This window comes from Physcomitrium patens, chromosome 14 (assembly GCF_059467195.1).
Source record: "Physcomitrium patens ecotype Gransden chromosome 14, ASM5946719v1, whole genome shotgun sequence".
NCBI classification, from domain to species: Eukaryota; Viridiplantae; Streptophyta; class Bryopsida; order Funariales; family Funariaceae; genus Physcomitrium; species Physcomitrium patens.
In genome coordinates, this window is record NC_143423.1 from 8,904,391 (window position 1) to 8,920,746 (window position 16,356).

Sequence of the window (16,356 nt, forward strand, 5' to 3'; positions counted from 1 at the left end):
ATATCAATTTAGAAGAAGGTGATCCATAACTTCTAATATGCTTATGTCTTATCAAGAGAAAGGAGTAATCCACTCTTAATCAAGAAAGGACAAAGCTCTGATATTATATGTGTATTTTTGTCAACCTGTCAAAGACACAAATTGGAAGAAGATACATAAACTTGTGGAATCTGTATCAAAAGGAAAGTAACAAAATAGAAGAAAGTATGTATATTGAAGGAAGAACTAGAATGGCTATTACCAAAGACTAGAAAACATAAGACTTCTTGAAACTATACTAAAAGCAAAAAAAGAGTTGACAAGAGTGAAGAAGGCATCACTCTTGCATCTATATATACTACTTAATTAAGAACTATGTGGCAACATGCTACAAGACCTCTAATACGCGTCCAACTTGCAAGACACATGTCTAATTTGCAAGGCAAGTTTCTTAGGTGTGCGCCATATGTCCAACTTGTACTACAAGTGATCAACATGTCGACACGTGGCCTCCTTGTTGGCCAAGTTTTCAACCTATCAATCACCTATAGACATGTATAAAGGCAAAGCAGCATCTATGAAGCTTTTAAGAAGCTTCCCACAAGATATTATCATATTTATCTACTTTGACTTACTTCTACCTATTCTTATTATTTAGATAATTATCAAAGTAAATATGTATGTCAGTCACAACATATTCCATATTTATGTAATATTATTATGTTGTGATATTATTCCAATCAAATTGGCTACTCCTAACATAATTAGTCTTGATTGCTCTCTTTATTTTTCTTCTGCTAATTATATCTTAGTGTAAGATTCTTCTATTATCTATATTAAAAAAGAGATTACTAACCTCTTTGTTTCTACATTGCTCCACAAATTCTCTTGTTTTAAAATTGCTAACATCTTAAACTTCCAAACATAGTAATTTTGAGCTCCTGTCATATTGTTCGACTTATCTATTTTACAATTTAACATCTTTTCTCTTGCTTCTGTCAATTTTCTAGGATTTACCCTTTTAGGATATGTTTCTCTTTAATATTTTCTTTACTAAACAAAAAAAGTAAGGTTCACCTTCACCTAATCATATCCTAATTGTTCTAATATCATGTTGCAAATATGAACTGAAGAGAGATCTTTATTCAAATATGTGATCTTTATTTAAATATGCAATGATATAAACAATGGGACTTTATCCACCATAGTAAAGTAACACAGTGGTAACTTCTTATTTTTACCTAACTCTAGTGTCAACATGGATTGGATGTGTTTAAGAAAAATGATCACATGGATGAGGGCTCAACGTTGAGAGTCGACAGAGGAGGCAGGTTGGGTGTTACAACTTTACTTTTCACTTTCATGAAAATTTTCTGCTCCATTGTGAAATCATGTCACATTTTTCCTTTTGTTCAAAATGCTTGTCTTGATGTGAAGGTTAAAAATTGAAGATGAGAAATGGAGCAACTGGAAACAAGCATCGCCTTAGCTGTCGGAAGATCAGAACAGCATTTGGCCCAATGGAGGCTGACTGAAGTAATGGTCACAGGCGTCACTTTTGAAGGAACTCTCAATTCTGGATATTGAGCATGCGAGGGTGTTGAATTGGTGGATAGTTTCATTCTTGAAAATCCGAACATTCAGAAAACATACGGGCGCCATAATTTTACGGAGGCATGGTAGGTACGCTTCCGTTTAAGGCTGACGAGATAAGTGGTCGAATTTTTAATGCACAGGAGTGAAGTTGAGTAAGACGTCTGGACGCCATCATGATGAAATGTCATGAGAGATTTCGTAGAATTGAAAATGTCTTGAATGAGCTGAGCTAAAGTTTATCAGCAGCAGCTTCAACAACTTGGTCCGGGTTGATTACATTCAGATAACAAAAAATCCAGGTGACCTGGTCAATAATTCAGAAATAGATTATCATCCAGACCCCTGTGTGTGCGCGGCTTGAAAAATAAATTAAGAATGCTGTGCTTTCGTACCACTACTTTATGTCTACTTCAACGTTTTCTTAGTGATGAGATTACAGTTTGCACAATATAATCACAATTATTCATTGCAAATGAAAACTAAGAATTTCCAGCGATTCTAGGAACGCAAACTAATTTCTTTTGCAATGATCCCCTTGTGGAGGTCAAGAGACATAAGAACTAGTACACCACAGCACAGCTCATGCCTTCGGGCATCTTCAATTAAACTGACTCGACAGAAGCTAGTCCTCAGATCTCCTCAGAACTGTCACACAAAAAAAAATCGTTTCAATCTACCTTGTACATTGATATTACTCATGCACACCAGAGTGCAAAAAGTTAGCCCCAGTACAAAACAAATCAGTTGTACTCGATGCGGCCTTTAGCCATAAAAAAGACGGATTAAACCTACATAAATTTTACTTCGAGACAGAAAATCTACACCAATACTATGACCATTTTTGTCTGAGATCCACTCAAAGGAGTCCTCATGGAAGCCAAAAGAAAGATGAGGAATGAAAAATTTACAGATGTTAGGAATTTAGAATTGTACCTTAAAGTGCCGGCGCAGGTAGACAAAGGACCACCCGGTAACTGACCACCGGTTGCGACGTTTGTTGTGTTCTCATTTTCGCCTTCACTGGTTGAAAAGAGTTCTTCTTCGCTTGGAAAGGAATTAACGTCTGTATACTGGGTATCATGACTGGTTTACGACTTTCTCTACCAACTTCAGGTGGTCTTGGTATCTTCTTCGTGTATTTTCGCTTCAGACGGCGTGGAGCTTCCGTAACTTCGTCCAGGCGAGGAGAGCCTTTACCGTCATCCAGGTGAATGACGTTTTTGCTTTCGACTTGGTGCGAAGCGTCTTTGGCTTCGTCCAGCTGGAGAACGACTGCTGTCACCTGCGCATGAAACCAAGAGTTCGTTTGAAAGGAGGCCAAGGGCTCAATTCGTTCCAGCTCAGCACTCACCTTTGTTTACCAACAGTCACCAGTGCCTCGATAGTTCGCAACACAGAATATTAGAAAAAACACATCGTTAGAAGAGACTGCCAACTGCATAAAACACATGACTTGATTTCAACATCCAAGTACAACTGATAAATCAATGCGATATTCTTGCGAAGATAACTGTAATCTAGAGATGTAATTCAGTGATCTAAAGCTAAGACTTCTAGTTTACGCAGTAGTGCATGTTGGGGTCTGATATTTACCTGGCAATCTGGACCCTCAGTCTCAATGCAGTCCCCAGATTGAGGTGCAAACTCTGTCAGTGCCCCTAACCAAGGCCTGAAAGCACCTTCCATACATGAATGCTGCATCACAGCAAGGTCCCTGGATTAGGTGCGTCAATTAAACCCTAGATACAACAGAAGGGAGCAGCCAGCTGAGTAAGTACTCGGTAGACTGACACAACGGTACCTGAAGCCAAAAGAAAAATCCTCGCAACAGAGCCAACTTTTCTGGAGGACTTGCTGCCTCTTCCAACTTCAAAGCAAAATCTGCATGTCACAGAATGGGATCCATTTAGTTGAATAATCCTCACTAAAGGAAACTGAACCTATTGCTGCAGGGATTTACCCCCCGTTCCAGATCTGTACCAATGAAAAAAAATGCTTAGACGTGCTACAGCAGATAAACCAGAAGAAGGAAAACGAATTGATTGCGTCTGCAAGGAAATTTTGTGGCTCACCTTGGTGATGGTCTAGGTAAGAGAGGCCTTCGTCCTCTGTAATTACGTCAACAATGCGACCACGCATCTGACGTAGTTTCTGAATAGGTTTGCGGCATCTAGCAGATTCATCGAGTGTTGCCATCTCCTTCGCATCAAAGGGATGTGCTAATGCAGATTTCAGTTTAGTACGGTATATGGTTCCTTGAGGATCACTTGGGCATTCCTGTAAAACCGTGATTCACTTTCATTGAGGATGCTCCATCAATAAGGCTATGGTTGTCAAGCAAGACACTAAAGTCTACAACAGGAGAAAAGGGGAAAAAGAAAAAGAAAAGACGAGGCTTCGTATACCATGCAACCTCAGTGCGAGCAGGATTCAGTGAACAGCAGTAGCTCCCAATTACGAACCTGGGAAACTTTTTTCTGAACAAAAGAAAAAGGTAATTTAATATTTATTTACATTCCTATGAAAATAGTGGGAAATCTACAAATGGACGCTCACCATCCCGCGTTGCTCAAGCACCATTTGGGTCGAGGCACTGCTCAGCCCATTCATGACACCGCGAGAAGCGCTAGCTCCTCTCATCCTCAAAATTGGCTCACTCCCCAAACCAAAAGTTGTCCTCACTTGACCACCAGGTATGTCTGCATAATTGGCGAGCTTTCTCCTGGAACCAGCACCAATGCTTGGGCAGTCTCCAGAAATTCTACGATTATCTTCGCTAAAAGTGATCGGCTCTACTTTGCATGACACTTCGGAAAAAGGACTTATCAATGACGATCTTGAAGACATAACTTCATATAAAACATCCTGCCTCTGGTTTCCACCAAACGCCTCAAGTTTTCTTCTTTTACCCGCTACCAAGTTCTCCGGATAAGTTTCTCCCGTACCATTTTCAGAATTCATATCCACATGCTCCCGTTTGATGTTGGTCTTCATGCCACTATTTTGGTTCCTTTTATATGTCAAATCATTCTGAATGGGTTTTTCTTTGGTATTAAATGTCTGGTCAACTCCAACGTTGACAAAGCTCACTTCATTCGTTTTTTCCTTGCTGTTCTCTTGGCCAGTGCCTTCCAACCGGGCAGGAATGCTGTCTACATCTTGTCGTCTGTATGCAGGTGAAAACTCGTGTTGCATTCTTTTCGCCGGAAGAGATCCTCGCATTGCCCCTCTCTTCCGCTTCTGAGACTGAGGTCAAAAACCAGTATAGTGTCAACTGTCCGGCTAAGAAACCGCTACAAATATTCCACACTGAAGAGAATATTACTATATCGTACGCAGGAGAGAAAGGCAAACCTGGACTGTTAACTACTGCTATCTACAAATGTCATGGGCCACATACCTGAACAAATTTCTTAACAAGCCTCATGCCCAGCTTTCCTTGGTGCACTTGAGTCGAGGTTTCCTCATTCAAAGTGAACTCTTCCCCAGCTTCGCTCTCTGATGCATCCTCTCGGGATTCTGGGATTCCTGACGTGTCCGTGCATTTGAACCTACCACAATTCGTCCAATCTCGGCCCACCTTCCGCTGGGCGATCTCTACTGATGTTTCACCTGTTTCTAGATGCACAAGATAATCATGAACGTTCTCAAACCCCGCATTACGTGCTTGAAATACTACCTGACCCGTTGGGGCCTTTCCATCTGCCTTGCGACAAGGCCCGCAATTGCAACTGCAAATCCATCCCACACTAAATATAATTTCCAACGACCGATACAGGATGATACTCCATCAAAGCACACTCGTTCAACTAAACTGCAAGCTTCAAATTGTGATCCTGCGAAGCAAGCTAGTGAAAGTATGTATGGATATAAAGCAGGGGACATTGAGATACCAAGTCTCATAATACAACAGCAAAAAATTTACCTGGTTCGTAAGATTATAAACACAGGACGTAAGATAAGACGAAAAGCTACGCAATATTCTACTACACAGGCTAGCATAATTTCTTCAACGAAATCAGATGCTCTTTTTAAAGTGGTCACAACACCAAGAAAAAAGTAAAAATTAAAAGAAAATAAAAATAAAAATGAGGTGTGAGGAACAGGTATTATATCGATTACTTACCAGTTATTACAACCTGATCCACAACCGTTCCGGCATTTAGGACAAAGCCATCTCACTCCCTCGGCTAGCTCTTCACGAATATTCTCCCCATTTCGATTCATAAGACAGGGCCCGCAAAAATGAATCGTGCACTCTCTACACTTCACATGATGCTCCACAGTTTTCTGCCGGCACCAATGGCATGTTTTACCAAAAGATGAGTCATATATTCGACCGCCCTGAATGCGCCTTCCCGGATTACTATTCCTCGGTTTAATTTCTTTCTGACTCTTCTCAAGGCCACCATCGCTCCACTTATCGGATATACAAGTGATCATATCAACAACGTCCCCAGAACCCATGTGCGCCCCATTACGTGCCTTCGTAGGCAAACGTCCACCTTCCGTATCATCGGTGTCGTCGGACTCCGTCAAAGTCTCATCACTGTCCGAAGGTAGCATTCGAGGCACTTCGTATTCTACACTATCTGAGAAGAAACCGCTGGGGTTCAGTATGTTTTCATTAACTTGGACTATTTCTCGATTTTGCAATCCAACTCTGACTGATGCGTCTCCAGCTTCAATCCCTCCAGGGATGTCCAGAGGTTCACTCTTCACGCGGACCACGGCTACATTCCCACGTTGAGGTAAGGGATTTTCCCAATATGTGATTTCCACTGGTGGATTTTCCCTGGACTCCAACTTCTCAGGTAGCATGTGCAAGGCCGTCATCAACTTGTTGGGTACTGAATCAGAAGGAATTTGTGCTTGTAGTTCGCCTCCATTGGGTGGCGTGAAAGACGAAGCTGAAAGAAGCCCTCCTCTGAACACATCTAGAGCAGTTACCAACTTCTTGTTTACCTCAACTACTTTTGTTTTCACAGAAGTGAGAATCCTTTGTGAGGGTAAAGGGTTTTCAATCACTGTCGCGGGACGCTTGGTGTTATCAACGATTGCATAATCCTGGATCATGACCGAGGATATCATAAAAGGATGAGGCTTCAGGGGCGGACCCAACGCAACGGGAGCCTGCTCGGGACACTGCGGAGCTTCTACAGGAGAGGCTCCATTATACTGTTCAACATTATCTGGGTCTGAGTCTGAGGTTATGAGATTCATGGAAGCTTGGGAGAGCAATTCGACATCACTGGAGGTCTGCGATGCTTCCCAGACGTTGGTAACACATGAACCAGGGCTGTGAAGCTCCAACTTCACTCGCTTCAGCGACAGACATGCCGGCGAACCGGGTTCCGTAGAAATTACCAAATCTTTACCACCCAACTGTTGCGTCAAGAGCTGCACATACGGAAACGATTTGCTGCCCGCCTGTTCTTCCCCAGGTGATACGAGCAACATATTATCATCCCGACACGAAAGCGAATGCAAGCCGTATTTCCTGTTTCGTCTGTCAATTTCTTGGCTACCGTTTGCCAATACATTGTACTCTACAGGTTCCTGTTTGATCAGGCCGAAGTTGGCGAGCCGAAACAGCCCGTCAAGATTATGACCAACTTTCTTCTCCACATCAGGCGGCTGCTTCGCCACCCTATACACCGTCGTCAGCTTCGTCTGCGCGAGGCTTAATCCTAAAGTCCCTAAAGACTCTTTATTGAGCTCCATGTCCTACAGACCACGATTCATCTTCCAACAACCGCCGCAGTCAGACATAAATGTAACCAACTTGCAAACCAATCCTGAAACGAGTCCAACCACCGCCACCACAAGATTACGCTCGAGACAAGAAAAGCTTCAATTGCAGCATCGCATGCAGCGACCTGCACTTGCGCGACCCTGGAAACTTACCGGCCGCCCCATCAAGATGATAGATAACAATGCATCCTACGTCCAAGACAGACGCAAGATGAGAACAGGTTTAACCTGACTGCCTGTCTACCCCTCCAATCATGTCAGACTCACACAAAGCCTGACTGCCAGTGGACACCCCTAGGACATCCAAATCCACAACAGCGACACATCGCATTGTCAAACTCCACGCGATGCGAACGATATTATCCCCACTCAAGGTCGTCCGAAACTATTGCACTGCAACGCAGAACACCCGTTGCTCAACTGATGCACCTCCTGGCACTGAACCTCGGCAACCAACTCACTAACTGGTAACCTTCGCGTCCAGCCTGTATCCTTCTCCTTGCCACAGCCACCTCTCTATCTCTGCCATCTGCGTCCCATCACATGCAATCGTCAACATCCGTACCACTCTCGCTCTCACTCGCTCGTTGAACTATGCACGCACCCACAATTCCACTCGCCCCTACACTCAAACCACTTTTCCTCCCCAACACGAATTCCCCCCACCATGATCAGCCACCTCCAAACTCCCGAAACGCGAGTTTACTTCGGTTTCTTCTTTTTCCCCTTTATCTCATTCTGAACGCCCCCTTGAATTCTCGATCATTGACGAAAGCCCCTGATGTAAGCCAGGAGTAACCAAAAGTTGGAATTCGAGCCGTTGGGGGCCAAAGGTGGCGGCGACGACGACCATGACATTAATGATGAGACAACACTTACACATAAACTTCTTTGGCCCAAGTGTCAGAGTCGCTCTCACTCCCACGCTCACTCACTCCCACTCTATCACTCTCTCGGATCTTCACTCATCGGGGACGAAATCCAAAACGCCAACCATCCCGAGCCTGGAGTCCTCCTGCTCCACCATCCCATGTTTCTCTCCCTCCAAGTTCAAATTTCCATGAGAACCTCAACAAACTCGATGACCAGCTTGAATTTCAAACTGGTCATCCAGGAGATTCTCTCGCTCAGTGTTGTCACTATCTCGAATGCGGCAGAGGGCCATCATCATCATCCAACGTCAAAGGCTCCGCCACCCTCATTCTCATTTTCTATTGATAGGCGGTTCGCTGCCCCGGGGAGCCTAGATTTGAGGGGGTCCTTTTGTTGTGGCCCAATTATGGGGCCTGGATGGTTCAACTAATCCAAGGGCGCAAACCTCCAATTCTTCGCCAAAATGCCTGCTCCGACTTCTTCGATTTGTGGGTGGGGCTCTCTCTGGACACCCTCCTGCCCCTGGAGGTGTGAAAAAGTTCCTTCCCCACTCTCTCACTCTAACACTCTCACTGTCTCTCTCACTCCCATTCCTGCCATGCCGCATCCATCGCTGCCTCTCCTCGGCCTTTGCTTTGATCTTTTTACACTCGCAGTCATGGCAACGCCGCTGCTTCACCCTCCTTCATGGCTGCACCACCAGAAGCACCAGCTTCAGCAGGAACCCTCTTCTTCCTCCTCCTTCCTGCTCCTTACTCCTGCTCCTTACTCCTGCTCCTTACTCCTGCTCCTTACTCCTTTGCTCCTGGATGTGACTCTGCCAATTTTGCCAAACGCTTCATCACTCTTGTTGGTCCATTTCTGCTTCCAAATCTCAAATCCATGCATGCAGATCATGCAAAGCACAGCGCAGCTCAGCACAACACAACACATCCTCCAGTTACAGCAGGCGTCTCTATTCCACTTCTACTTGCAGTAATAATCCTCTTGATATATGGGTCATAACTGCTTCTTTTTGTTGTTTTGTGTTTTATGTTTTTTTACCCCCCTCTCTCTCTCTCTCTCTCTCTCTCTTTATGAGCTTGCCTCTGCAGAATGTTGTTTCTGTCAAAGAAAAATATAATTCTCCCTACTATTTTTTAATATGTCTAAAAATAGTTGGAAAGAAGGTTTGTGTTGTACATGGCAGTTGTTTTACTTCATAATTGGTTTGGCTTTCAGATGCCTTGATTATGATTTTGAAATGACAAAGTGGAGTGTCCTCCATGATAATTGTAACAGTACAGGTTGTGGTGTCATGGGGACCCACATTTCTCTTCTGGTAATGGGGGAGTGTGGTGGTGTGTTGAATGGCTTGTAGGTAACATTGAGAATAGTAAAGGAATGTGTGTTATTTTTAGGGTGAGTAAGGTTTATGTATGGAATTGAGTGGGATGTGCATTTGGGGGGTTGTGGACATGGAGACCCATAGCTTTGAACATGGATTTGCATGGGAATGGTTGCTAATAGTGGGGGACTCTAGATATTGTAAGTGGGGGTGTGTGAGATCCTCTATGTTTATGAAGTCTGTAGTACTGGTCACATGCAGGCTGGCAAAATATATAGAGAGCAGAGGTGGCTACTTTTCTATTGTACTTTTAGCTCATGAGCTTTCATGGGTTTGCCTTTTGTGCTCCAAGCACATGATCAAGGCTTGTGTGTAAGGGGAATTTAGGGCATGAAGTTGGGACATGAATGAATTAACAAATCAATGAGTTTATCTGATGGTACCCTAATTTGGTCAAAATATTCCAAGCCAGATAGCAACTGATTCAACCAAGAAATTATAACATTTCTTTTTTGCAAGTCAAGCAAGATCTCACCATAAAATTCTCTGAAGCTTTGGATTTGCACATGTTGTAGCATAGTAGTACTACTACTACTTTCCTAAATGCACAACCTATAAAAAAATCCTTCCACTGCAAGTAATGAAATGAACTTTATTGTTTAATTCAAAAGACAATTAGAAAGTAAATAAATTTGTGAATAACACAATATAGAAATTTACCTTTGAAATTGAATAAGTACCTTATAAATTTACCTTTGAAATTGAATAAGTACCTTATAAATTTACCTTTGAAATTGAATAACTACTCATTCTAAATACAATAAGTAGGCCCACACATGCTGTCCTACACATGAGTGTTTTTTTTCCATGTTTTCTCTAAATTTGACTTCATCAATATACCATGCTTAGATGTCATTGCATTAATCTTTGTATAAGGGCCACTTTATTATATCATTTGGAATGTTTCTGGTTTAGTATTCAAAATGGTCATTGGAATGATAATAGAGCACCTAAATTAGATTAAATGTAGATCAACTTAAGGCTTATAAAAATCTTTTCAAATCATTTCAAGTTCTACCATTGAAACAAACAATGTAATCTGATAAATATTTGCAATAATATATCCCTAAAGAATTAGGTTTAGTGTACAATGTACCATATGGCTTCCAACTCCTTCAAATATTAAGTCAAACAAATTAAGAAGCATGAGATGAGTCATTTTGAACTCTATAGCATAAATAAGTGCTTATAAAGAAATAAATAAAATTAAAAATTAATATAACATAAATTGATATAAAATTATGTGTTGTTTGATGTATTGATAAAAAAATTGCAATCAATTAATATGATATTATAAGGTACACAAATAATTTTTTTTTGTTTTTTTTTTTGTTTTGTTCTTTTTCTTTTTCTTTTTCTCACACGAATGATAGTATATGCAATTTCATATTTTGGTATAATACCTAAGAGAAGTTCAGTTAAGTTATATTAAATATTCATATTAGTCACTGATAAAATTTAATTAATTAATTTAAGCAGTTATTTACGTCCTGTTAAAGTGTTCAAATGTAACCACAAAAAATTGTTGATAAAGGTTGAAACATAAAAGGTCGTTGTTAGCAGATAATTGTAATCTCCTGTAATATTCACAAATCTTTCATATTAGAAAAATTTTAATCCCTTTTATCACCTATTTAAAAATAATTGAGTAATAGATGATTTTCTCCTAAACGCTATTTTTTATACTATGATTTTTTTGCGAAATATAGACATTTTTTTCCAAGAATTTCAAATGAACATTTGAATACAAAACTATTTGTTTAGAAAATGATTCATATATATTTTTCTCTAATAATTTTTTAAAAATAAACATAAGATTTCTTTTAATTAGTGTTATTTTTAAAGTCATCAATTTTAATTGTTTCAATTAATTTTAAAAAATAATCAATGTATATTTTCAAACATAATCAGTTGTTTTTAAATGAATTAATATATTGTACTATTCAGAGAGAAAAACATGTGTTTTTCAAAAGAACTAACATGATCTGTTAGTCTATGAAGCTATTTTAAAATAATATTGTATTTTTAGTTGTTTTTCATAGTTCTTTTGACAGATGATTCTCCAACATAATCAAAGTAATTTAGTTTCTCTCCTTCTGGTGAATTCTCTAATTTTCATTAATACTATACAAGTATATTATCAATTTTCTTTAATCATCAAAGCAATATTAAATTTGTATAATTGCAAACAGAATCTTCATTTTAAAAAAATTACACGTAAATATCCCACAAAATTAAAGAATTTCAGAGAAAATATTCCTTAAATTGAAGGTTTATCGATTGTATTTGAAACTTTACAAAAACCTATTGTTCAGTATATAACTTAAGCTTAAAAAACTCTAGACAATTTCATTTAGTTTTAACTACCTGGTAAGTTAAAATTTAAGATTTTGATGCAAAATTTTATTGTTGAATTCACTGAGCCAAAATACAAATAATTATTATTAAAACTATACAAGATTCAATCATAGATTTTCTTGAAACATATTAAAAATTGCAAGAAATACAATAAGAAAGATGTTAAACCTATGATTATGTTAACAACATTCCCTTTGCTTCACATACACAACCATACACATGATTTCAGTGAGTGTAAAATCATGAGTACATAACAATACAATTTGTGCTAACATGCTTGTTATCTTTTTGATTTACTATGTCTTTTGAACACATTTATTTCCATCTCTACAAAAAAATAATCCCTGCAGCAATGTTATTTTTGAATGTCTATTCACCACACTATAAAAATCACTCATGCATGCCTGACTTGGCTGCCAAAGAAGCACAGCAAGCATTCAACTTGGCAAAGGGGTTGAGCAAGCTTAGCCACAGTGCTGACAGGAGGCCAACTCCTGGGGACTTGAACTCATTCAATTAGGTGGGTTTGTGCTGTGTTTTTTTCAACACAGCCAATCTTCAAGGCCATTAATTAAGCTTGGAGAGAGAGCTTGTGGCAGACATTCCAAACTCATCAGTGTGCCAGTAGTACCCACTTCCTTACACTCACATATTCTCACACACACACTGTGAAAATAGTCATTTCTGTGCTCCACTTTTTTGTACTGGACCCAATTCTTGTATGCAAATGTGTTCATTAATTGATACTCTTGTCTTCCAGAGACAGTTTTGGCATGGGTGTACCTACCATTGGAATGTGATGCTACACTTACATGGATATGCCTTATTGTACAATATATATATATATATATATATATATATGAACAGAAAGGTGTACATAATTTGAAAAAAATGCACCTCACTGTTCCAAGGAAGCATGTTCTTCAAATCATGTGGTCTTATGGTTTGACCATGGGAGCCATGCAAATTGGAATGCCCCTGAGATTGAATTGTTTGGTAATGAAAACTTGTCCATTGAAAAAAAAAAATAAAAAAAAATAAAAATACAGCAATTCAATTGCTCAACTTGAAAATTAAGGAAACTTTCATCAACATCTCTTGCTGATGCTGGATTTAAAATTTTGTACAGTAGACCTATACTCAGCTTCACAGATACAGGTTACTAATCAGTTGAATCAATCCATTAATTTGTTGTACATTTGAAATTATTAACAATTCCTCGTTCTCCCGAGGTGCTTCCATTCAACGCTATTCAATAACTGCACTGCATTCTCTGCTCAGGTATGGCCTGCACTGCAACCCAGGCCAGACCGTCGCAGTAAAAACTTTTCGAATCTTTTAGCACAGATGGGTATTTTTGTTTCCATAGCAGAAGCTTTGTTGACATTACCGATGCATTGAACACAATCTCAGCGCTGAGTGTCTCACCAGGTCAGATAAGAGCAGGCACTTGCATTTGAAGGGTCCAGTCTCACTATGCTCCGAACACAACGAGATGCTAAATCGCATGAAGGAGTTTAGATCACAACCCTGTGGATCCATACCACAGTTTGCATTTAACGCTTTGAGAGATGGATTCTACTCAAATTCCATGAGGCCATTGAATCACAGCTAGTACCGAAAATCTATATTAATCTGCAGAGAGAACTTTGGACTCGAAAGAAACGTGTCAGGCCAGAGTTGAACAGAAAACATGCCATGTAGCAGTAATGCAAGAACCATCTAATAAATGTACACATTACCATACTAAGTAGTATCACCATGATTGAGGAACGTGGCATCATTATTCTGTAAACGATACTGAGCAGTGAGTACAATAGTGTAAATCTGTGGGTGGAATGAACAACGCTGTATTAGTAAACAAGGTGTCTTGTCTTTGACGGCCATAAGAACTACAAAAGATCTGTTGTTACCAGTGGTGTGTTCTGACGAGGAGCACACTGATTTGATCGGTGGTATGAAAATCACGAAGGTCATATAGTAATTAATTGAATAAGTCAGGTTCTATTCACGATCGATATCTCAAAATATGGTGGCATTCTTACAAGGCGGTACTGAATAAACGCAATGAATCCGATGTTTCCACGAACACGAAAAATCTAAGCTAGTATATCATGCAGAGTAATTGTGTATACTTAGTGCAGGCATAGTCAAAAAACTGCTACTACTCAGACAACTTGCCAGATGAAGCAAGAACTCATATCTACCGTAATGAGGAAATGCTCTACTACACAGTAATAGATTCTCATCACGATTACAGGAATTAAGATATACCTTCAGTAAATGATTCGAATCTGTTAACGCCAAGAAGGAACCCTCGTAATCTCCACCGTGTAAGATTGTTCCTAAAGCATAATTTATACTGGAGACTCACCTAGACAGTAGTAGGCACAAAACCAATGATATCTTTGTTGAACCCCCCAAGATCCATGACTGAAGCATGAATATGGATGCTTAAATGCTACATGATATGAGCCTGGAAGGTAATCCAAACGAACAAAACATCTTCATGAACGTCCCGAAGAGGTAAACATCGTAGCATTCTGCGCATTCTCCACGTGATCTGAAGTTCTGGATGCACGTCCAGAAGAATTCACTAATGCAGAGTTAACAAAAGCTGAAGGTGTTGATAGAAATATAGAAAAAAGACGAGAGAAAATTTAAGCAGGGAACTGACTAATAATCTCATCTAACCCAACATTATTCATATTCATTGTAACGCAAATCCAGGATTAATCTTCGACCGCCCTCATGGTACCTGTCACATCCCAAAATCCGTGTCAGTAAATTGTTCGACTCCAATCCTAGAAGAGGAAACTTCGCACACTAATTAGACATAAAGTGAAGAGGATGCGAATTCCTTTGAAACTAATTGGGTTTCAAAGCTTTGCAAATTCTGAGATCTAAGCACAACTAGCTAGCCCCGTTAATCGAACCCATCACCCCTTAACTTCCCTAGAAATTTCACTCCAAATTGCAGCACACGTCCACAGACTAGGGTTAACAAAGAATAAAAACAAAAAAATTGGAAGTAATGCAGGCGAAATAGAGTGGATCGAACAGAAGCGGACGCGTCGTTACCAATGTAGCGCTTATTGTTAGCAGTTTGCACTTCTGACAATTTTTTATCTAGGTCCTCTTGCAAGCGGACTTCCCAACTCGCCACAGCATTTCCAAATCCAGCTCCCAATCCTATCGCAAGCACGTGCTCCCACGGATCTGTACAAGCAGATGTCCGGAAACCGAAATTCAAATCTATGTGGAAAAAAATGAATAAACGAAGACAATTTACAAGAATTACACAGAGGGAGAGACGGTCGTTCATGAACAATAATTAGTCGTATGAAGCGAAGACGAAAGAAAACAAAAAACAAAAAACAAAAAAAACAAAATCAAAACTCACGGCGCATGAGTGGAAGCTTGCGCACTGCATTGGAGTAGAACTGGCAGCTCAAACCCATGATGGCTCCAACCATGGTCGCAGTGGCCACCATCTTCGCTGGGCAGTGTCCCAAACAAGAGAGTAAATAAGGAATTCTAGCGACCTCGAGCTTCCGAGCTACTCTGCTAAACCTGACGCAGGAAGTATAGCCTTCGAAAAACAAACCCTAATCCCTGTGCTCTTCACTCTGAGCTGCTCTCCCCGATTTCCGATGCGGTGTAGATGGATGAATCCTGAAGGGTGAATGAAATATCCACTGGATTGCATAGTGCTGTGAACGTTGGAAGCAAGAATAAATTAAGAACTGCAAATTCACATTGTGGAAAATAATAATATAATTAAACCATTAAAAAAATAAAATGATTAAACATTTGATTCAATGTGAGAAAAGATTTCACTTTAATTTTACATTCCACATGTCTTTTTGGAATTTTAAAAATATTTTCATCTAAAACAAATAAAGTCTTAATGTTGAGGAAATAACAAATAGTGCAGTAACATAAGCAGAAATTAGCATGTTTATGTAAGAATTGTATTTTAAAATGATAACCATACATGTGTTACTATTATCTTCATTATACAAAATATGTTGATATTTTAGAGTAATGAAAAAAGAAGAAGTTATAAAGCATTTAAGACCATTGTAAGCATGGGAAAGGCAAAACAAAGAGAAAAAAAAAAAACTATAGTTTATAAATCACACCAACTCATCATAATATTTAGGATTTTTCAACTATATAAAATAAGGAAATGAAATAGAATTTTAAAGTTTTATCTAATTTAATTTTTAAAAATTATTATATATATATTTATTTTATAATTTTTTATAATATTATGCCATATTTCATATAATTTTTATAAATAAATTTAATTTTGTGTAGATTTTTTATATCTTACTATTTAAATTTTTTTTTGAATCTATGCAATCAATGAATATAAGTTTCAAAAGTGAAACAAAATTATATTC

General features: G+C 39.3%; 2 protein-coding genes across 3 annotated transcripts; both read right to left on the reverse strand.

Annotated features, from left to right (window-relative positions):
* Positions 1 to 1,748: 1,748 nt before the first annotated feature.
* LOC112291078 (uncharacterized) lies at positions 1,749 to 9,063 on the reverse strand. 2 transcript variants are annotated; one of them, XM_024538053.3, is made up of 9 exons: positions 8,209 to 9,063; positions 5,702 to 7,858; positions 4,976 to 5,306; positions 4,132 to 4,821; positions 3,648 to 3,852; positions 3,377 to 3,456; positions 3,169 to 3,270; positions 2,509 to 2,857; positions 1,749 to 2,220 (listed from the first exon to the last, which is right to left on the reverse strand). In XM_024538053.3, the coding sequence occupies exons 2-8, from the start codon at positions 7,297 to 7,299 to the stop codon at positions 2,510 to 2,512; spliced, it is 3,354 nt and encodes a 1,117-aa protein (XP_024393821.1). In that variant the 5' UTR covers positions 7,300 to 7,858; positions 8,209 to 9,063; the 3' UTR covers positions 1,749 to 2,220; position 2,509. The 2 variants fall into 2 exon arrangements, with proteins under 2 accessions (XP_024393821.1, XP_073394583.1); XM_073538482.2 differs by having other exon boundaries at positions 5,702 to 9,063.
* Positions 9,064 to 14,332: 5,269 nt separating this feature from the next.
* LOC112291042 (uncharacterized) lies at positions 14,333 to 15,531 on the reverse strand. Its single transcript, XM_024537982.3, has 3 exons — positions 15,351 to 15,531; positions 15,029 to 15,166; positions 14,333 to 14,705 (listed from the first exon to the last, which is right to left on the reverse strand). The coding sequence occupies exons 1-3, from the start codon at positions 15,439 to 15,441 to the stop codon at positions 14,680 to 14,682; spliced, it is 255 nt and encodes an 84-aa protein (XP_024393750.1). The 5' UTR covers positions 15,442 to 15,531; the 3' UTR covers positions 14,333 to 14,679.
* Between the last annotated feature and the right edge of the window lie 825 nt (positions 15,532 to 16,356).

Coding starts and splice junctions, on each gene's coding strand:
- LOC112291078 (XM_024538053.3), bottom strand. CDS start 7,299: ATGGAGCTCAATAAAGAGTCTTTAGGGACTTTAGGATTAAGCCTCGCG. Junction 3,853..4,131: donor TGCTTGAGCAACGCGGGATG/GTGAGCGTCCAT, acceptor ACGGTTTTACAG/GAATGCCCAAGTGATCCTCA. Junction 3,271..3,376: donor GATTTTTCTTTTGGCTTCAG/GTACCGTTGTGT, acceptor GCTGTGATGCAG/CATTCATGTATGGAAGGTGC.
- LOC112291042 (XM_024537982.3), bottom strand. CDS start 15,441: ATGGTGGCCACTGCGACCATGGTTGGAGCCATCATGGGTTTGAGCTGC. Junction 15,167..15,350: donor CAAGCTTCCACTCATGCGCC/GTGAGTTTTGAT, acceptor CTGCTTGTACAG/ATCCGTGGGAGCACGTGCTT. Junction 14,706..15,028: donor TAACAATAAGCGCTACATTG/GTAACGACGCGT, acceptor GGGATGTGACAG/GTACCATGAGGGCGGTCGAA.